This window comes from Myripristis murdjan, chromosome 18 (genome assembly GCF_902150065.1).
Source record: "Myripristis murdjan chromosome 18, fMyrMur1.1, whole genome shotgun sequence".
Lineage (NCBI taxonomy): Eukaryota > Metazoa > Chordata > Actinopteri > Holocentriformes > Holocentridae > Myripristis > Myripristis murdjan.
In genome coordinates this window covers 20,267,463-20,290,681 of record NC_043997.1, presented here as the reverse complement: position 1 = coordinate 20,290,681, position 23,219 = coordinate 20,267,463, and the positions used below count along the sequence as shown (strand labels likewise).

The window sequence follows — 23,219 nt, the reverse complement described above, 5'->3', positions numbered from 1 at the left end:
TCTGTTATGAGGAAGTGCAGTCGGTAGATGTACTTGAGCTATTAGAATCCTGATAACATAAATCTGATTCTCCTGCGCTTTGTGTTTCGATCTAGAAGGTATGACAAAACAGAATTCGAAATGTTATCTTTAGTGCTAATAAGCTGACAGTCATATTACCCAGTTAGTCATCAATATACTAAATACAGCTCCCCAAACCTCGTCAGTGTAGTCAGTTCTGAAAAAAAGTATGAAATCAGGAATTAGAAAGCGTGCTGCTTGGGTCAGGAAATAGTTTGTCGTCACTGTCGTCACATTTGTATTCCCAGAAAGTGTGTTTTCAGAAGTGAGAATAAAGTGGCTGAATTTCCCTTTGGCACGCTGTCAGGGTGACTGGGTCACAGGGTCATGAAACACTCAAGTAACCCGAAAAGGGAAAATAAAACTCTAAGAGTTCACCTTTGTACATGTGAAGGAATCTTTTTTTTTTTTTTTTTTTTTTTTTATCAGCGACAGCGGGGTTAAAAGTTGATTAAGGATCTCTTGTCATTTCCTGGATATGATACTGAAGAAAAAAAAAAGAAAAAAAAGCCGGAGTGTGTATGAATGAGTCCCTTGCAGACACACATGGCCCGACAGGTTAAATTTAGCTGCGAGGTGGTCTGCAGACAGAAAAAGAGCTTCTAGATAGAAAGAGGAAACCATGGACAGTTTCAGGTCTGTCTGAATACAGCAAATGAAACTTCATAACTCGCTGAAAGACGAATCATCTTCTGTCATATTTCAGGTACCAGAGCTCTAAAACGGAATGAGTGTCGTCTGATTCAGAAGTGCACGTGCTGCAGGGGAGATTTCAGCAGATGAACGTAGTAACACTGAACTCTGGCCATTCTTCACATGAAAGCTGTGAATGTCGGCCTCTGCCAGAAGAGAAATATCTGGTGAATTACATAACAGCCAATCATGTAATAATAATCCTGTTACATAAATGTCCCACTATTATAATAATAGTCACCTTCCAAATAATAACTTTTCCTGTTAGTCTTACATTATTTACTTTTATTCTCAACCAGAGTTTACATTTTTCAGTTTTGTAAGCCTGAATATGACCGTACGATAAGTCACAACTCAACCCATTCACATATTTTGATAGCAACTGATGCTGTATGTGTAAGAAGTACGTATGTGTAGGGCCTTTGGTGATAACTTGGATCATATTTAAGGGAAATATATTGCATTTCAGGGATTTCTATAGTATTAGCAGAAAATTATTGTGTTGTTGGTTTATTACATTAGTTGTAAATTATTATATTAGCAGTAACAGCTCTCACACATATGAAATGAAATGGAATAGTTGCTAAGAAAGAAGTTTCCAAGGTCTTAGACACACATTTTATTATCATGCTATGCGTCGGCCCAATTACATAAAGCCCCTTATTCTCTTTAAATCTCTTGAAAGATGTTTTCCTGCCAAGTTAGAACATAGCAACCATCAGATGGCACTGATATGATGAGACTCAAGGCGGTAAATTGTAAGTTTCACCAGCATCTGAGTGATCCCGCTTTTTCTGTAACTGAGAGAGAGAGAGAGAGAGAGAGAGGAAAATCAAGACATGGAGAAAAGGCCAAGAAGCACGTCTGATGCACGGAAAGGACGTGTGTGTGTGTGTGTGTGTGTGTGTCTGTGTGTGTGATGTCTACCACATGGAAGAACAGGAGACAGACAGAGACATCAATATGAAGCTGCTGATAAAACTGTCTGGCCTGAGACACACAGTTGTCTGGCGATGCATTCATTTATATGTGAGGACATTACACACTCCATCATCCCCCAACATTATTTATGAAATGTCATTCACTCCATGTGGATTTTCTGATGTGTTATGTGAAGATCAGATCAGTAATGCTGAATCAAATTTCTTATTCCTCATTAACATGACAACCTACTAGAAGACCCTCAAGGACCCCCCTTTGAAAACCACTGTTTTATAACATACACACACACACATTCACACAGAAATGTTTACAAGGTGATACTCACTCATCAAGCAGTCCACTCATAGAGGAATGCATTCACACACACACACACACACACGCACACACCGAGAAATGCTTATAACGTGATACTCACTCATCAAGCAGTCCAGTCATGGAGGAATGCATACACACACACACACACACACACACACAGACATGGCTGATTGAAGATAAGCAAACAGACCTCGCTGCACATCTACTCACTCACCATACTCATGCTGCAGGGATGTTTAACAGCCACACACCCTGTAGCTGCCTTGTCACGTACACACGCTCACACACACACACACACACTGCACACACCCATCAGGTGTCATTCAGTCAAGCTGTTCGCAGATGCATGAATAGTGGAAGCAGATGAGGAGAAAAAGAGCGAGGAAGGAAGGAGGAGGTGACGAGACACGAGTGAGTGTGAAGGTGTGTGTTCGATGTGAGAGGCACAGCGTTGGGCCTTCTCTAGAGTGAGCAGAGCGTTCACACTGCAGGTGTGAGTGCGATCGTGCAGCTTTTATCATTGTGATGGAGAGTAGAGATCAAACAAAAAAGACAGACACAAATTTAGAAGGCATTACATCAGTTGTATCAGGGGAGTGTTGAGCACCAGTCTAGAGATCAGTAGGTCTATTTTAGCACAAAAATCCAGTGAGGAACTATTGAACCATATCAAAAAGTGAATACTGAACAGATTCAGTGCTATGTACCGTGTGTGTGTGTGTGTGTGTTTGAGTGTGTGGCCTTTCCCCTCCGTGGATCTTTCTCCAACGAGTTCACTCAGAGTTTAATGAGAAAGACAGGGGTTTGTCGTCTGTTTTTCTTTCCCCTCTCTTCCACATGTCACTCTGATGTGCAGACTCAAAGAGGGAAATGAACGGAGCGGCCGGTTTTCAAAATGTAGAAGTGTTTGGAACAGATTCCCGATTGCCTACTTCAAATTGAAGTCAGAAGAACAATAAGCTGCACAGCAGAGTCATCTGTTTAACTTTCCTCCTCTCAAGATTCTCAAGATTTTTCCATTAGTCATAATAATAGATTACGGATAGATTTATTTTATCAGGAATTTATTTTAGTTAACTGATTACTGGAATCCCATTAGATGTAATCCACTTGTGGCTGACACAACACTCAAAAGTTGTGTATGAAGGAGATTTAGGCCTCAGTTTTCATTTTGAAACTAATTTGAATTTAAAACCTTATGCACTGGCTAAAATATGACCTCAAATGCAATTTAAATATAGAAAGCAATTTCCTGTGCCTAAAGCTACTGTTTCAAATGAGGCAGAAAAGCACAGGCTTTTTTGTAATTAGAAGAACAAAATGTGCATTTACGGTAGTAATAATCAAACCTGCAGGCACAACTTTACAACAACCAGCGATGAGAAAGAAAAAAAATCCAAGACCATAGGTGTCGTCTTCTGCTGAACCAAGACTATTAAGTGTTTTAATTTGCACCGAGTGAAAACCAGAGGGCGAGAAAAAAAGAACGAGAGTGACAGATGAAGAGGGTTGCAGAGAAAGAGGAAAAAGGGCATCAGCGTCAGCGGAGGGAACAGTGTGTACCTGTTGTGTGAGCCAACCAGACACAGACAGGTTCATCCAGCCAGCATTCATTATGTCAGCCACTTTTTCATCCCCTCTCTTTCTCTCTCTCTCTCTCTCTCTCACTCTCTCTGTGTCTCTACTTTTTTTTTTCCTGGCCAGCATTCATCCACATCTCAAATGACCCTGTGAGTCTTCAGTCCTCTGTTTGCAACAGCGCTCGGCCTCATTTTCTTGCTCTTTTTATGGACAGCATGCTTTGACACGCTTTGTCATCTGGCCTGCTTTCCCCTCTATCTCTCCGTCTTTATTCCTGTCCTGCACTTATCTCCTCTGGCTGGTTAAGATGCACGGCGTGTCGGACACAAACCAGCCACCGTTAACCATCACCCGGAGCAACCAAGCAACAGAATTAAAGAGAGAGACGGAAAGAAGGAAAGAAAGAGAGGGAGCTCTTTGTTTTTCAGGGTCAGCTTTAACGGTGCGATTAAGTGGTTGGAAACCGAAGGAAACGACAACAAAAACAGAGCGTGGCAGCGGGAGGGGGTGGAGGATGAGGTCAGACTGTTTTAGCGGCGCATTTTCCCCAGAACAGAAAATCTTTTACATATTAACGGTGTGACGGGACACACACACACACACAGCCGAGACCGAGTGGAAGAGGTGATGGAGCTATCATAGACATCCCCCTTTCTTTAGCTGCTGCACCCCCACTGAGGAAGTGTTTGCAGCACTAATGCAGGATGAATGTAGCATGCAAGACTTCTACTGCGGCTACCGCTCTGATTTTTTAAAAACTAGACAAAGAGAAATATTTCAACTGTTACCATTCAAGCCTTTTTTATTAATATTACTGTTATATTTACAGACAGCACAGCTGTTTCTGACCCAAACACACATTTGATTAGTTTTTTGTTAAGTAATTCTGTACATACACTATAAAGCTTTCAAATAAGATCCTCTTATAAAACAATGACACTATGTGCAGTAAACCGCCTCAGCAAATTCAGGATCACATGACCCCTATTCTGTCTCCAGAGAGCAGTTGTTCCCTCAGAGTGTTTTCAGGACCCAAAAACGGTCATGGTCTCACTGATCGTGCTTCCCCAAAAAGAGTAGCAACAATATATCTCTGGTTAAAATGGATTTGAAGATGAGAAAAGATGAAGAGCTCCTTGTTTCAGGGGAATTCAACATTATTAGAAGTCTTTTGGTCCAAATGTGCGTACATCCAGCTCCTGTTGGCTCTGAGCAGTGAACATCCACACAACAAAAGTCAAAGCCTGAGGACTGAAAGACACTCCGGCCTGTCTGTGTGTTTTTTTTTTTTCCACAATTTATTTAGAGTAGAAAGTGGTTGTCTTTGCTGTCCCACTGTCCCACTGCTGAGTCCATATTGCTGAGACAGAGAAAAACAGCAGTGTAAAAAAACATGGTTTAAGATCTAGTTAAGTGCCCAGTCACTTCATAAGCATGGCAGACGCTTTATGAAAGAAGAGCCAAACCCAGTCTCCGAGCTTGTTAGAGCAAAGCCAGTGAGCCGAGCTCCGTTTGGCAAATCCATACACTTTCTGTGTGTAAGTGTGTGTATGTGCGTGTGTGCAGCGAAGTGGCAGGCTCTAACCACACTGTGGCTTGGTACACCAATTATGGCTTTGACCATACAAACACACTCTCTCTCTCCCTCCCTGTCTCTCTCTCTCTCACACACTCACACAAACACACACACAGAGGGTGGCCTCCTCTACCATAGCACTCCATGTCTCAAAATGCAGAACAGGCATAAGAGCCATAATGTGGTTTTCTCATAGTTTTGAGTTAATCCGCCCCAAATGCCTCTAGCATCTCAAATAATTACTCCACTCCACAGATGGAATAATTCGGAGAGGAGAGGAGACATGCTGGTCCTTGAAACAAAAGGAAAGGAAAAATATATCTCGCAAAAGTTTGTTTTTCTGCTGGATTAGGACACGTCTATCCTCCATTAGCACCACTCGACTTCTTCAAGCGGTGATCAGTGGTGCAACACCTGGACAAAGGATGGGTGTGACTCCCAGAACAACTCCATGTCAAATATCTCCCAAGTTGTCGTAGATAATATCTGGTGATCTCAGCGGCCCCTGGTGGTTCGGGTGCTGGCTATACCACGTATTAGGAGGGGGGGGTTTCTGTTTAGACACTTTACTGTACAGCTCCCTTCCTCCACCCCCTCCTCCTCCCCAAATGTTTCCATTATTGTTGTTCACGTTCCCTCCAGGACCTCCAGGTTTCCCTGGGGGCAGCGGTACCGGATCCTTCCGAAGAAAACCGCCCCTGCCTGGCTTTGGGGCAGTTGTTGGCTTGGGCCACCTCGGAGCAGGAGGCAGGGGCCCGCCTCGGCTCTGCCCTAGCTGGGGAGGAGAGTGTTTGTGGGCGTCCGAGGGCACGTGCGGCGGAGAGTACAGCTGTGAGTACTGCGCCTGGTCGTAAATACCCGTCGCTGAATTAGCCGACGTGCCCGCGCCTCCTTTGGCTCGGCCTTCCGGCTCATCGTAAATGTGCTCAAGGGGAGGAACAGGAGGAGACGAAGCCCCTTCTGCTTGACCTCCGGGGGGTCGTCTGTTAGTATTCACCCCTCTCCCTCCTGCTCCTCCTCCCCCTCGTCCTCCTGCGGCACCACCTGCAGACCCGTCCAGATTCATCGCACCAGTTCTCTGGCTCAACTCCAAGCTCACCTGGTCATACAGGTACGAATACACATCTGCCGGTTGCTTCCTGTGGTTGCTGTTGCCATGGAGATGACCTGCTCCACCACCCGAGCCCTCGTCCCCCACTGGTCTGAGGCGGGGGGTGGGCATCGGGTGTGCGGGCGGGTTGCTGCCAGCTTGGCTCTGGCCCTTGATGCTGTCCACGGGGTCGGAGTAGAGGGAGTCGGCGCTGGGCAGAGGCAGGCGCACCGAGTCCGCCGGCTCCGAATACAGACCTGCCTGCTCCTCCAAAGAGGAGGGGCCAACAACACCGGCTTTCCCCGCACCCTGCCTGGGCATGGGCGAACGCGGAGGGGTGCTTCCTCCTGCCAAAGGCCCCATGACAAGTGGAGGCTCTGGTAAGCTCCTCCCTTTGTGTCCTCCTCCCTGTCCCCTCCCTCCTCCTCCTCCTCCATCTCCTCCTTCTCTCCTCCCCAGCACTCCGTCTGCAGATCCCGGTTTGCTGCCGCCTGAATCCCCGTCTGCTTCTCGACTGTTACAGCTGTTACCATCCGTCACACCTCCACCGGTGGCAGCCATGCTGCGCAGCTGCTGCAGCGACGGGGGGCAGTCGGGGTCAAAGTTCATGGGGCAGCTGAGGTGGCGCTCCTCGGCCATCGCCTTCTGTGACTGGATGGCCTGCTCCACCAGGAGGAAGATCTCGTTCCCCTGCTTGGTCTCAAAGGTGAAGTTACCGGGGCCGGAATCGCAGCGGCGGCCCGCTTCAAATGAGAACATCACCTGGAGGAAGAGACAGAGAGAGTTCAACAAATCACTCAGAGTGAGCGAGGTGTGTGTGTGTGTGTGTGTGTGTGTGTGTGTGTGTAAATATATAAAGAGGTGTCCATACACCAAGATGGCTCTGAGCTGGTACTTTTCTATTTTTCTTGACACCAAAAGCATGCTTAAATGCACGAGTCCTTTTTCACAGCAGGCTTTGAAATAGCAGGTAAACACAGGTGTTACTAATGACATTAATGAAGGTTCTGTTCCATTTCGGTCTAACACACAGGAGGCGAACCACAGCAGTCCCTCCTGTCTGCTGCACTGTTACACTTAAATGTGACAGAATCTTAATTAATGACATTAGTAAGACCTGGTTTACCTGCCACCTCAATAGGGCTGCTGTGAAAAAGAGATATTGCTTCCATTTTCCCTTTTTGTTTCTCTTTATTTCTATTTTTTAACTGTTCTTGAGGCATTTTAGTAGTTTTTGGCACTATTTTATTGGTTTTTGGTCACTGTTTAAAATTTTTACATATATTCCACTTATATTCTACATACATGTCTGTATGTAGTGTCAAAATTAGACAGAGAGAGCCACAGACTGAGAGCGTGCTTGCTGCTGTGACACTGACAGTCTGACCACACAGCAGCACCCACACACATTCACAGGCTCTATTTGTGCATACACACCTGGGTGCTGTTATAAGTGTCATTTGTGTTTCATGTAGCAGATGAGCTACAATCAAATTTACAATCTGCGTTTCTGTTTGACATGCTGAGCTGCCACAGCCTGAGCTAATCTTGCCTTGCATGTGTGTGTGTGAGAACGAGATTTGATCAAAGGTCTATATGTGAAAGGAGTGTGTAGAAAAATGTGCTCCTTGTTTAATGGTTAACAACAAGCTAACAACAAGTGGGTCCACGTATTTTCACACACTTGCAGTATTGTTGCGCTGCTGCCCCACATCAAGGAGGAATCAGCTGGAAAAGGAAGTGCGGTGTCTCTAAGCAGGCTACCCCGCTGCTCTGTGTGTCATACACCCACCCGATCTCGTCCGTATCTCCTCAGCAGCTTGTAAGGCCAGACCAGGATGTTCCTCTTGGTCTTCGGGTCCTTGAGGGCCAACACGTCACTGTCGGCTTTCAGCCAGTAGCTCCCTGACAGCCCGCATCGCTCCGAAGCCTCAGTCCGCTGCACACTCACCCAGAACTCATTCACTACAGGCAGAGGCAGGGAGGGACGCACGCAGTGTTACTCTTATTTATTAGTGTTATTCTTTGTTGAACTTCTGCTGCAACAATTCTGCTTACATTAACTTCTGCCAATTATAAATAATTTAATTGTCAGTTACAGTGTTTGTCTATTTTACAAGCAGGACCTTTAACCTTTTGAAGAGTGGGGCTGTTTTATCAGGGATATTTTTATTAGTCCAATATAAACAACCGTGGCTTGTGTGTGTGTTTGCATATTCCCTCACCCTCCTCTCTGGAGTAGTAGATGAGGTTCTCAGACATCTGCAGGTCCTGGTGTCCTCCATTAGAGTCTGCAGCACTGCTGCAGCTTCCACTTCCTCCCTGTGAACACATTACATGCTGTCATGTTTGTGCTGTTTGCATTGGAACGGTGAGTTTGCTTTCTGGTTTACTTATTTAATCAAAGTTCAGATGCACTATTAGACTTTGTATTAATGCTGCGGGAAATGACAGGAAAAAAAACTATCAAAGAAACTAGCACTTCCACAAACCTCACTTTCAATTTTACTGAAATGAGATGAACAAGAGGAAGAGAAAGCAGCAGAGGGTGAACTGGGAGCTTTGCGGAGTAACCACCACTAGGATGGAATAAACAAAAAGAGAGAGAGGGAAATGGAAAAGGAATAAGATGGAGAGAGGCTGAGTGTGCAACAGAGAGTGAATTGGTAGGAATCTTCTCCCTGGAAACTCCCTCTGTTTTCCACTCTATACATGACTATGAACGTATGTGTGTGTGTGTGTGTGTGTGTGTGTGTGTGTGTGTGTGTGTGTGTGTGTGTGTGTGTGTGTGTGTGTGTGTGTGTGTGTGTGTGTGTGTGTGTGTGTGTGTGTGTGTGTGTGTGTGTGTGTGCACTAACAGCTCTGGCCTGCACTGACACTCCAGGGACATGTGGGAAAATTTGGAAGTTTGGCAGAAGCATCATTGAGCAATACACACACACACACTACCAAGGGAAAAGAGAGAGATAGTTGCAAAACAAATGGAAAATATAATTGAAAGCAGCCATTCTTCAGCCTCTTCAACCCGAGAGTGAATCGAGAAGTTTTGATATTCCTTCTTCACTGAAACATTTGAGTATTTTGGTCACATGCAGACACAGAAAGGCCACCGTGCAGAGAAAGTGAGAGAACTCATTCACTACAAGAGAAAGAGAAACAAACAGAACACTCTCACCACTCCCTTTCTTTTTTGGCTTGTGCGAGAGGAAGAGAGCCAACACACCTGAAATGCAATCTCACACATCTTTTCCACCCATTCTGTGGTGACGCTCTTCTCGGCAGCAAACACATGGGTCTTGTCGTTGGTCTCCACACAAAACGCCGCCATGTTTTCTTTGGGACAGGTCTCGGTCAGTGCTGGCAGGATGGATATGCATTCTGACAGGCGGATGATCTTCTTGTCCAGCTTCCTGGTTTTCTCATTGGTTTTCTCGCCGCCGCCGGATCCGCCTCCTCCACCTGACGGCGAATCGTAGAACTCGAGGCGGGCGATGCCATTCTGACTGGCGGGATAGAGGACGAACCAATTCTTCTTCCATTTCTAGTTGATGGGAAACAGAGGGAAGGAAAGGCTGAGTGAATGATGAACTAATATACTTTTTAAAAGCAGTCCATGATCCAAAAGTGAAAAGAAATGTTCTCCATTAAAAACTATTTGTTTTGGTTTTTTTGTTTGTTTGTTTGTTTGTTTGTTTTCAGAGGTGAGATGCTCCTTATTTTTGTATCTCACCTGCATAATCTGTAATTTTTCCCTTTTCTTTTTTCCAATCTGTGCAACATAAATAAATACATAAATAAAGACAAACCAATCTATTTTGGGACAGCTGACATTAGGAAACCAGGAATTGCTTAGGCCAGGAAAACCCAGTGTCAGGGCCATTCCTAGAGGATAAACGCAGATTCACCCTCGACCTCCGCTGGGAAAAGGGGCGCCAGGAAAGAGAAGATGAGGTGGAAAACAGACAGAGGAACAGAAAATGTGATTCTTAATGCTTTGCAAGACAGACCTGTCCTTTGCATTGCTGTCCAGAAAGAGGATAAACAGTTTCCGTGTGCTTTCTCCCTGCTGAAATAGCAACAGGACACCCAGATCTACAGCGGGCTACAAATGATCAAAAGCTGGTGAGGAGATGAAAGCTGAAGATGGTGGGATCTTTTAGCGGGCACCTCCGCAGAAGGTCTGAGTCAAACTGGTAATCTCACATCTTTCTGCCGCTTTAAGGCTAACGTAGGAGGTGATGATAACCCTGTTCAGTTTGACTCAGCCACTCTGCACGCTCCAGTATTTCCTCTGCACTCAGTCAGCAGGAGTGGACCACAGCTAGAATATTAGTCACCTCCGCTCGTACAGACAGAAAGTCCCATAAACCCAAATCAAGTGCTGGCACAGAGCTTTGTGTTTGTATTTTTCTTTTTCTTTTTCTTTTTTTTTTGTAAGTAAATCATAAAAGTTTTGGTTGTAGCTGTTCCTGCTAGAACCAAACCCAGAACAAAAACAAGGACAAGATGTGTAGCAAAACCAAAAATTACAATAAAACATCAAGACCACAACCATTTGTAGATAAATGAGCTTGTGAAGCTTTTGGATATTCTTACACAGTTAGACATCATGTGGGATGTTCAATGTGATGTAAGTGTTGTAATTTATGTTTATGATGGTCTGAAAAACTTCTGCTTCTGAGTGTCGGTGGCCATATACACAAATAGCTTTCATGTGTGATCAAGCTGCGAGTGTGTGTGCATTCTCTATCATCCTCACAGCAAAACTTTACTGTAACTAATTTAGATTGATGAAATATGTCTGCTATTAAGCTCCATTCTAGCTGCACTGGAAATGTGTCATCAAAAGTGTGACATCACATTGACGACATCTAGCCTGTTACTGAAGCTATTGAACCCTTTCTTCCTGGCACTCTCGTATTCTGCACCCCTCCCTCCCACCCTGTTTTCTCTCCCTTCTCCTCTCCCATCCTCGTAGGGTCCTGAGGGGGTTCGTTGTGCCCAGGAGCTACGGCGGATTCCCTAAGAAGCTTCCCCACACGCAGCCGAACTACAAGATCTACAATCAAGTTCACAATTCACTTCAAAATAAATTGTTCAAACGTATCTTGTTGTTGCTGTGGTCCTTGCTCGTGAATCCACAGGATTAAGAAAAACTACTCCACCAAACCAAAATATTAGACCCAGTGGCTGTTTTTAACAGTGCTGAAGTCAAGTGCTGCCAGGGATATATTGTATGAAAACAATGAAAAGAATTTTAAAGGATTGTTTAGAGTGGTGTGTTGCAGTGATCATGATGTTCCTTGAGATTTTCTCAAATGAAAGAAAGTAAAAAAAAAAATCAAACATCAGCTTCAGAAAAAATCCAACCTTTTGATTACACATATTTCGCCAATTATTTCTCCAAGCTAAATGAGGTACAGGCTCATTTGGGCTTTTCTTTGTTCCCCCAGGGATTTCAGTCATTTTCAAAACATCAGCAAATGCCATACTCTGAATTTTTGTGTCTTCTGGGAGTGAGCTGAGGCTCTGAAGGTGGCTGAGGACGGCACAGAGCAAACTAGGTGACGGGGTCACCTTCAGTGAGGAAGCAGCAGCTAACAATGATCTGTTCCCTGTCAGGGAGCAACAGGGATGTGACACAGACTATTGAACAATAGGGTGCACAGCTGGGAGTCTGTCCAGCTCCTCTACCAGCTGTTCAGTGCTAACAATGGATGTAACGTGACTGCAGGCGAGTTGAGGTGCTTGTACAAAATAAATCAACAAGCAACAATTGCTATAGGAATAAAAATATGATAACAGTAACACAGTTTGTGGAACACCAGAATGCAACAAACGCTGATTTACATGAGCTGAACAGAGTGCAGGGAACACGGTCAGTGTGTCAGTACAGCGGCAGCAGCTTTACAGCTGCAGCTGGCTCGATATCTGGCCAATGCATGCTAACGCTTAGCACACTGTGGATTTAGCAGAGGGTTACACTTTATTTAAACACTTAAAATGAAACAATTCCAAGTATATAACATATAAACAGTTAACAAATGCTTTCTTATACATTTTGACATAGTGGTAAGCTGATATAAGGACATCATAAGCATCAATGTACATGTTTTAAACAGTGAATTCACAGTTTTAGAAAGCATGCCAAACAATACTCTCCAAAAACTGGAAAGTCCCTGCGTATCAATATTAAAGTTAAAATTATTTGTGCTTACCATTATGTTATAGATAGAGAACATTTGTTAACTAAATGTTTAATGGTGAGGTGAGATTCAGTGAAAGTGTAACCATTTAAGAGCTAAAGCACCTAAAACAAAGCGTTAACGTATGCACCATAACAGACACACAGAGATGAATGTTGACCACTGTATTATGTCGACCAGTATTATTGAATAGCAAAACTGGTATTTATTTACATCAAAATGTCACAGATTATTACTTAAAACAAAGTCTAGGTGCATGTGACTATAAATGCTAAGGGCAAAATAAATATATAAGGGGCTCCTACAATGACTACTGCTATAATACTAATGCAGTTAATGCACTTGAGAGGAGAGCTCTGTGCAGACTGGTTGTTATATAAATGGTTGTTATATAATTTAGACTATACAGTATATTGATTGTCCAGTTACTGCCAATAAATCTGGCTATCTCTCTTCAGAGCAAAACCTGACCTAATAACCATCCATAAAAACTTTCCATAAAACTTGCTGTTTTTGAAACAGTGGATGGTGATTACAAAAGAGGAGGAATGGCAAAAAATAACAATGCTAACTTTATACTAATTTTTTAAAACATGACAACTGCGCTGCCATGTCACTATCTTTCCCAGCATGCAAACAGGAGCTGACGCAGAGAGACAGTGGTGGTGTAATTATGGCATTTGCATGGTGGAGCTGATATCAGTGTAGCCACGGGCTGTGCAGGGATTAGCTGCAGCTAAGGCATAAAATATCGGATAGTCAATATACTTTGATAATACACACAAACTGTTTAGGACTGGCCTGCATGCACACACACACACACACACAGGCACCAGCATCAGTCCGTTAAAATTAACTGCCAAAAAGGACAGGAAATGCGTGGGATTGTCATTACCCAGGATTCTCTTTGCTTCCTTCTTCTAAGTCCAGGTGTGTGTGTGTCTGTGTCTGTGTGTGTGTACACGTGTTTCTGCATGTGTTTGTGACATTTCTATTTTCTCTCCGGCTGCTCTGGACCATCTGTAGCCACACACAACTGCACACTTACACACGTACACACGCACACACACGCACAAACACAATGAAGAACCCTAAATGTGTATAAAATGTCAAGGTATGCGATTGTGCATTATGAGAAGAGTATTATTAAACAATGTATGTTGTCCTTTGTTGGGCTGTGATGCGTGTGTGTGTGCGTGTGTGTGTCTGTGTGTGAGACAGCTATTCCATATAAGGCAACAGACCGTTATCGGCCACACTGTGGAAGTTATGCAAATGGTGCCATATGAAACCATGAGAGAAACTTCCTCAATGATATCTGCCTGTTCAAGAGACACAAAACGCATGACAATAGACTACGTTACATGTGTGTGTGTTTGTGTGCGCACACTTGAATGTATCTTCATTGTCCTCGTTCTGCAGCTGTGTCATTACCAAAACAATGCATGACCTTGAGTTTCACTGTCAAACTGACCGTTAAGTGTTATATTAAGAACAATGACACCGCTCCATCTAAATATTTGTTCTCACTGCTGCTTCACCTCCTAACAGGCCAGTATCACTAACCAGGAGTGACACTTTCGTTTTTTCCTAAACTGGAGTGCTTTCCCAAGAAATACGGCCGTCATCATCTCACAGGCAAAATGTTTTTGTGCAAAATAAAATTTGGTGAAATTGCCTCTTACACTAGTGGGACTACCTTTAATATTTTTGTGTGAGCAACATGGAAATGTAATTTAATGCCAAATGTTATGCTTGGTACTGGCAAATTTGCAGTCAGTAAGCAAGTATGTCCACACTCCATAATCTAATCCCATACAACTCGTCCTACTCAGTTTCACTTTATCACAGTAAATAAATGTTCTGTGCACTGGCCAGCTCTACAGCTGAAGCCACAGTGCAGTACACACTTCCTGGACACACACAGTACTAAATATTAAATATTTATTAGGATATTTATAGTGCTAGATGTGGTCTATTGTCTACTGTGTGTCTTACACATTCTGGTACCACTTTATAATATGTCAGTAAGTCCATTATGAATGGTAGACTAGTGTAAATACTATAAAACATTACTAAACAAGTTATAACACAGTTGTCATAGGCTCACTATTTGGCAAGGTGCTGCACTGTATCTATATTGTTAAATCTCAGATCTAGCCCGTTGCTTCGCTTATGAAAATGTGCTATACTTTCTTTATAATTGCTTATTAATTATTTATAGTGTTTACAACCTAATTAATAAAGTTATTACCCAGGCACAAATCCTTTATCCGTTATAACCCATGCACAACCCCCCCCATACAATATGATTCACGACACTTAGTACCAATTCTATATGTACTGCGATTTTGTATTCATTGCAATTCTGTAAGTGCTGCAATACTGAGAAATTATGAAATACTTTTTCTTTGTAAAACACTGGACTACGGAAAACAGCTGAATCATTCTTCCAAAAAAAGTTCCACAAATCAAGAGCACGTTAGTGAATTTTATGTTTTTAACATTTCTATTACCTTCTGAATTATTAAAGCCAAAGATCCTCCAGTCTTGTGATTTAAAGTGGAGGTGCAGGATGAACCTGTTTTTCCTTTCTGTCCTTATGATTTATGCTTGATTCCTTTGATGCTGCACCAGAGACCAGGAAGTAAATGTAATATGTCACACAACCAGTTGTTGCATTCTAGGAGGCAGCATTTTTTCCATCTTGAAAAAAATAGAAATACGCCTAACATCCAGGGTCAGCATGGCAATATAAAAAATGTCAAACAATTTCATTTCATGTAACTGAATATTTTTTTCATCCCTATTCTTCTAAGTGCTATCTCACCGTGTGTCGACATGCCCGCTTTGTGTTTTACCGCATGAGCTGTCCATACACCCCTGCACCAACAACACCCAGACATCCTGTGTATTTATTATGTATAAAGGAAGAACAAATTCAGCTACTCATGGAGGTTGATGCATGTTCTAAAAATGTCTCTACTGGTCAATAAAAACCAACATGTTTCAGCTGGAAGCCTTTGACAGGGTTCAGGGTGTTCTTCTTCTCGCCTCCACAGGGAGGTCAGAGGCCAGAGGCTTGAACCCAGCTCCTCCAGTTAAAAGATGGTCTCTTCCTCCACTAGGCCACCCTGACCGTGCCACCCACCCATATGTCTGTGTCAGACAGTGCTTATTAGAATGTGATCTGAATTAGTGATTTTCATTTGAGAACAGAGAAAAGAGTGGGTTTATTCATTCCTGCTCCGGCCCACACAGTGAAACTCCACTAACGGCTCTTTGCTGATTTCAACATATTTGTTCCATACCTCAGCAGCCAAACCTACACTGTCAGAGTGGATTCTTGCTTGATGTACTGGATACTTGTTAGTTGTAGGTGCTGTTGTTGGGATTTATGTCTCTCCCCATCTCTTTGATAGGTGACTTTTATCAGCAGGCCTGGCATTATTTGGCTCTAAAAGGCTCTGGTGTAAACAAGCCAGCCGGTCTCATAAAAAAATGAACTGGTTATTCTCAGAGGACTCCATTATCAATCATAGAATGGGTTTCTACAAATCCCGAGCATTTTTTGAACGCACAGTTTGGTAAGTTATCATTTAAACAGACATATACAACTCCTCAACTTTCCCTTTAAAAACAAATATACGGCCAGATGGACACATTTATCATATAGCGGTTGCCCAAACACCAAACCCTCTCTGTCATGTCTCTGTAAGCTAAACCATCCCCATGCTCCCACCAGCCACAGACAAACCTCAATGACATCCACAGTAATTGTGTGTGTGTGTGTGTGTGTGTGTGTGTGTGTGTTTGGGTAGGTGGGGGGTGTGGGGGGGGGTGGGGGGGGCTGTAGGTGAGAGAAAGAGAAAGGGACTATGACAGAGAGAGAGGGAGAGAGAGAGAGAGAGAGACCACTGCTTTGACCACAAGTCTGCTGCCCTAACCTCAGCCTTCCTCCTCCTCCTCCTCCTCCCAGTCTGCAAACTCAAACAACCAACATGTCATGCTTCCAGCAGAGCAGCAACACACCTACTACACTTGCAGCGGTTTGATAATCCAATACTGACTCAGATTGAGCCCAAATATGAATTAAACGTTAAGACTGAATTCAGAGCAGAGTGACCTAAGCAGCCGTCAGCAGGTTGAGACTTGAACATGTTTATGTGTGTCAACATATCGCATGGCACTGTGCTAAGTTCATTAAAGTAAAAATATGTGACATTTTCACATGAATGAATGAATGAATGAATGAATGAATGAATGAATGAATGCATGCATGTTTTGCTGCTCTATTACTAATATATATAACACAATCACAATCATCAAAAAACATTTTATTGGAGCCTTAAAATATGCACCTTTCACACCTTCCATTACTGCCTGAAGAAGACTGTTTGCTCAAAACACATTGTACTGAGTGATCTGCATGTTTTTATGTGTTTTTCTACAAGCCCATAAATGTTGTAAAAGCTGCATATTTAAAAGTCGAAATAAAATGTTTTTTGCATATTATGGTGGCTTCCCTCCCGATCATTTTATAGATCTTTTCTATAAAAAATGGCTCTGGTACACAGGAAGTGGTGTGCTTTAGATTTCCTGCAGCAAAAACAGTGGTTAGTTTGGAAAATAACATAGCCTAGTTGAATAATTGTCATAAACAGTGACAGCCAGCGTGGCTGAACAAACAGAGGTGCACCACCTACAGAAAATCAAACTGCATCAACAGAAAGTCCAAAGAAAAAAACATCACAGTGCTGGACACACTGACTGATTGACAACGGATCTCTGGAAAGCACCGAAGATGGAGATAACATTTTAAAAAACCACAGAAATAACCACACCAAATGTGTCACCAAAAAAAAAATGAGGAACTTAAGTTTTCAATAGTGAAAAGAAAAAGGGCACAGGTGCCAGATTTGCAACAGGAGCCTGTTAAAATCAGCCTCAGAAAAATATGCAAGTTGATGGGTTCCAGCAAACCCAGAAGCATATTTGAACCTGTTGCTGGAGTGGAGAGCAAACAGTGCAAATACGCTACCACATGCAAGCGGCTGTCATGCAACACCACTGTCACTCACACATGTTGATATATACAGAAGCAATAACTAACCACATAAAGTCATTTGCATGTGAACAACAAGGCAGTAAACATGTTGCTAATAATAACTGACCTTTTGGGCCAGTCAGCAACAAGTAGCTAGAAAGTAGAAACAGTTACCAAAACAGCAGCCTTGTTTCATCCTGAAAACACAGCTGTAAAATAAAGGGATGCATCATTTCCCCAAGTTTTGTCAAAATGTGGCCCGCAGTGTTAGATGAAGAAGGAACAAGGTCAGACAAATGAATGAAAGATGTGCCGTCCTCCTCAGTGTGATCTTGAACTGAAAGACTTATGAAACTGCATCCATCCCTGACAGCCCATCTTGGCCAATTTTATTTAATTGCATAATTGATTGTCTCTCTTTTAGTGTCATTGTCTGCCAGTCTCTGTTTCCCACATGGGTATGTTGTATTCTTACTCTAAATTTAATGTCTCCTGTGTCCCTGTTTTTATGTATTATGACCCTTGTGTCCCTTTTTGTATATTTTAATGGTTCTTTAACATCATGCCAGAGGATTGCGGTTGTAAACTAGCCTCTGGCTAACACTGGCACATTTACAGCAATGTTAATTAATGTACACTGTCCTCTCTAAATAAATAAATAAATAAGAAGTAGAATGATGCATTCACTCAGTTCCCTTGTGCAGAGTAGAGTAAAAAAGATCAGTGGTGCATGGAGAAGAGAAAAAAGAGAACAGAAGAGAGGAGACAACATCTGACAAATCACATTAGTCTATTAGGCAGTTATTACCTGAGACCATTAAGTTTGTGTCTGTGAATCAGGTGGCCCCAAGGTATTTCATATCACATTACCCTGACACACCCTGGCTGTCCATAATGCTGCCAGCTCAGGCATGAAGCTGCCTTTGATTCCTGATAAGGGATCAGCTACCATGCCAACATCTGTGCCCTTCACTGTTAGCTGGGAAACTACAACAACAGTTTAAAGTTTTATGTAACTCCAGGGTGCAGCTGCGGGTCCAAGCAGCTGGGCAGTGTGTGTGTGTGTGTGTGTGTGTGAGACAGACAAGCACATGCAGGTACAGAAAGCACACTTCCCACTAACCCATGCACACCTTCACATCTCTGTGCTGCACACCACATTGTAGCCACAGGAATGAAACAAATGACAGCTAAACGTAAAAACAACTACAACCATAAAACTAAGGGACTCTTTCATCATACACTTGGTCTGTGTGACAGTAGTAATACACAAGAATTTCAACTGTGATTGCAACACTGCCTGTCCAGCTCACCACAAATATTTGACATGCTTAGTTACGGCACTGCACAAGTGCTACTGCGGCCTGTTTCATGTTTTGAATGTTGCAAATACCTTTGTGGTTCGGTGTCTGACATACATCAGAGGATAGGTGACCTAATTGAATTAAGCATACATTCTCTACAGCCGTTCCCTGATGTTATCTACCAGCTCATGCCCAACCCTAACTGTAACCTTAACCAATAAGCTAAACTCACTGCTCAAAATGTAAAAAAATGACTTTGCCATCCTTGGGAAAAAAATGTAGCTTCCGGGAGTGTGGAGAGGGTTGCTGGGTATTCTGGTTAAAATGAGTAACAGTTAACTTCCGCTTAGGGCTGTGCTATATATATATATATATATATCATCTATGATAATATCTTAATTGTTGTTTTAATGATGTGCAAAATGACAAGCTCGAGTATGGCACTCCTTTTGCAAAAAACAATTGAAATACACCTTGAGACTCCACACACAGTCAGTGCACATGATCAAACCAGGTAGGACAGATGACTGCACTTTGAGAACACATGCAACGTTCACGCATCACAACAGGCTAAGCTCATGTAGCTGCCTGCATGGCTCAAGTTAAAAACACCACCAGCCTAAGAATCGACGTCGTTAGATTTAACCGCCAGACGTGGATCATCCTCACTCGCATGGAGGCGATTTGGCTTCGAAAAGACAGATGTTGCTCAAAAGACGCCAAACTGGAGACTGTTTTGGAAAGCGGCTGCAATTAAAGATAACTCCACGACTACCTGTCTGTGTGTATTCACTGTTTTGCAGAGGAGTGCCTTACAACAAGAAGGGCAACACATGGCAAGAAATAGCAAATGCTGTCACTAGTTACACCGCAGAGGATCTGGTGCCAATTCAAGAGGCCGAGAGAGATGGTTTCAAACAACCCTTGACTATTTTGGGCAGCCTGCCTAGCCGGAAATATTTCAGCCACACAGCTCTGCCTAAATTGTATGATTAATGTCGGCAAACTCTGGAGCATAAACTACACAGGGCTTCATATTTTGCCACAACAACGGATTTGATAAAATCATTAACAGCACCTAATATATTAGAGTGAGCTAGTGTAATACAAGACTTTTACAAACACATTTTTGAGTCGTTGTTGTTTTTTCAACACATTTTTGAGGGATGCACAATATCGTCAATTATCATTATCGGCAAAATCTCCAAAAACATCAAGATATTATTTTTTTTGTCAATATCACACACCCCTACTTCTGCTGTGGTTTAATTGTGATACAGTATGGTAGCTTAGTACATGGGGTCTATATACAGTAAAATGTGTGCAATAACTTGGTATAGTATAAACTGGGAAAGCAGCTTATACACCAAGATGTACAACCTGGTGATACAGTGTAGTAATTTGATGTATAAACTGTAAATACAGAGTGATAACATGGTGTGTGAAGTGTAAACACTGTGACGTGGTGTACAGAGAGCAGATACAGCCTCAATGGTGGCTCTTTAATGGCCATGTCTTCATATTACATAAAAGAGAAACAAAAACCATGGCCGTACATTGCAGCTACACTCTTGAGTCACATTTTCCAGCCATGCACGTGGGAACAGGCCTCTGTATGTGTATGTGTGTGTGTGTGTGTCCACTGACAGATCTGAAGGTTGCATAATTCAGCCTCACACCAATTTCAACACTTTCAGACGAGTTGTCGTTCAGCTTCCTGTTCTATGCTTTTCTAATCTGCTTTTTCCTGTTGAAAGTTTCTATATTCTCTTATGCTCTAATCTCAAACACATCGCAAAAAAAAGCATGTTAGTCTTGCGACGTGTGGAGATTTCTCTGGTTCCTTTTCTATTGTGTTCTGCCCTGCGTCGCTCTACCCGCATTTTTTTCGTTTCCAAAAGGCATTGAAACTGTGCTTTGTGAGCATGAATATCCATTGAGGACTAGTGATTTCAGAGCAGGAAACAAGGCTAGAATGTTTTGTTGGTCCTTGTCATATGACTAGAGACACACACACACACACACACACACACACACACACACACACACACACACACACACACACACACAAACACAAATACACACACAGACACACACACAAAGAGTCTTTTACAAATCTAAGGGAGCTGATGAGTTCTTATCCAGTACTGTGAGACTAAGGCAAGGTTGTACTGAGGCCAAGGACTGACACTCACATGCAAACACACACACACACACACACACACACACACACACAGTCACACACACACACACACACACACACACACACACACACACACACTCCAAGTTAGCCTATGATGCTGTATATTTCTTCTAGTCTCTTCCAGGGTGGCACATTAGCACCGGCCACCTGCCAAATGCGGGTAAATATCTGCAGCAGACTTTTTTGGCCAGCAGACACAGTGAAGGGTTAATGAAATATCCTGCGGTCCTGTGTGTGAAAAGGCCCGCTGCAGCTACACACACACCAAACAATGAAAACAAAGTAGAAACGCCTTAGAAAAGAAAATTATTTATGGAGATGTGGTGAAATGATAAGAGGGGAAAGGAACAAGACGTGACAATTTAGTGTTGGCTTTGCTGAGCATACATCTCAGATAAGGAGCGGTTTGATTCATTTGTAAGGGGGCCAAAAAACTTCAAACTGAAAGTAATTAATCCTTTGAAACGTGAGCAAATTCACTTGATTTCTCCCAAAAGCATGGAAAAAACACCAGACACTACGGCAGGTGGACCAACAGCTTAATTTGCCACCCTGGTACCCTCTGTTACTGTATTTTCACAGCGATGGTAGTCAAGACTTTCAGAGTAACAAGCTGGTGGCAGAGAGGTTGTCGGTTTGAATCCCTGACCAGCTGGAACATCAAGATCCTGAGAGGAAATAAAAGCAGGAGACAAAATCCCACAAACACACATACACACACAGAGAGAGAGAGAGAGAGAGAGAGAGAGGCAGAGCAAGTGTGCAGCGACCACCACATCAAAACAAGCTGTGATCTGGGAAACTCTCTCTCTCTCTCTCTCTATAGGTCTGTCTTTGAAGCAGCTGGGCACAATGGCTGGTCTGTAATTGCAGCAATATGTGTGCTCCTTCTCATGACGTAAAATGCTCCCTGCTGCTTTACAATTTGGACATAGCAGACCGTCAGCGTCACTTCTTTGGGAATTCAAGATTTCCTGGACATTTTGCCATCTCCCTTAGGAACAATCAGTATAATACTCCCATTAGGGAGTCTTACTATCTCTGTGACACTCCATAGTCTATCACTCGAATAATCCTGAATGGACTATGGTACTCAGTGTAGTTTAATGTGACCTATGGTATCACTATACCACCCTATAACCTTCATATAGAGAGTCACAGTGTGCCTTACATGTTATTATTTTATCGAATATGATATTACAATAAATTCACTATAGCCTAATAACTTATACTGTGGTTATGATGCTCAGTAGCGACTTTATGGTGACCTTATCATCCTTCATGGTTCAGTGTCTCTCCTCTCAGTGTCACTGGTCTAGTCTTACATGAACTACTAGTTTCTGTACAACATAATTGTGAGTTTCTGAAGACTTTACTGTGATGTTTAGTCTCCTCTAGTGTTTTCGTAATGCTTGTGTGAGGGTTATCGTTAGTTTTAGTAGTGATGTCTGTACAGCCTGACGTTAGCATAACCGCTGCTCTGGTCGTCAGGGGGTTTTCTGTCAACGCACAGAAAAGTCAAATATTAGCTGATATGGGGACTTACCTTTCCAAACTTTTGATGCTGTACATAAAGTTGTCCTTCTTTGACGTGGGTGTCCATACCCCCCAAACTCCAGGACTCCCCTTCCTCCCAGGGGGTCGAGCTTTGACTTGAACTTGACAGAAGAAATATCTCTTTTTTTAGGGGGGGATATTTTTTTCCTAGCTATATTCCTCAACAACTTCCCCCTTCTCTCACTTCCGCCCGCCAGCCGTTAAAACGCACCTGACAAACCGCATTTGGGGAGTGAGAGGAGTCATGTTGCGGGATAAAGAAGCCCAAAATGTCGCTGGGTGGTCTTGACAAAAGTTAAATAATGTCCAGAAGTTGTCGGTGGCTGTCGCCGCTCCCTCCTCCTGCGGGACTCAGCCAGCGGCAAGTTACACAGGAACAGTAACAGCGCACATCCGGTCATGACTTTCAAAATAAATTCCCCCTCAGCGGCTCTGATCAGCGCTGAGGGTTGAGGCCTTTCAAATGGCAAGTAGGGAATCAAAATGCAACTTCAATTTGCACCAGTGAATTATGCTCTCTGAATATGAATTTAAATTGTCCCATAAATGAATTAAATTTAAAATCAAAACAAAAAGCTCACCTTAATCATTGAAATCATTTTTGAAGGAATTAGTCATTTCCTCAAACACCAACTTATCTTAGAT

At 42.9% G+C, this 23,219-nt stretch overlaps 1 protein-coding gene across 1 annotated transcript; it reads right to left on the bottom strand.

Moving 5' to 3' along the window:
• Positions 1-4,888: 4,888 nt before the first annotated feature.
• On the bottom strand, positions 4,889-22,922 carry dok1b (docking protein 1b). The gene is made up of 5 exons (XM_030076937.1): positions 22,564-22,922; positions 9,481-9,798; positions 8,483-8,579; positions 8,050-8,222; positions 4,889-7,019 (listed from the first exon to the last, which is right to left on the bottom strand). The coding sequence occupies exons 1-5, from the start codon at positions 22,618-22,620 to the stop codon at positions 5,622-5,624; spliced, it is 2,043 nt and encodes a 680-aa protein (XP_029932797.1). The 5' UTR covers positions 22,621-22,922; the 3' UTR covers positions 4,889-5,621.
• Between the last annotated feature and the right edge of the window lie 297 nt (positions 22,923-23,219).

Coding starts and splice junctions, on each gene's coding strand:
- dok1b (XM_030076937.1), bottom strand. CDS start 22,620: ATGGACACCCACGTCAAAGAAGGACAACTTTATGTACAGCATCAAAAG. Junction 8,580..9,480: donor TGTGTGAGATTGCATTTCAG/GTGTGTTGGCTC, acceptor ATGTGTTCACAG/GGAGGAAGTGGAAGCTGCAG. Junction 7,020..8,049: donor GGAGATACGGACGAGATCGG/GTGGGTGTATGA, acceptor CTCTTCCTCCAG/GTGATGTTCTCATTTGAAGC.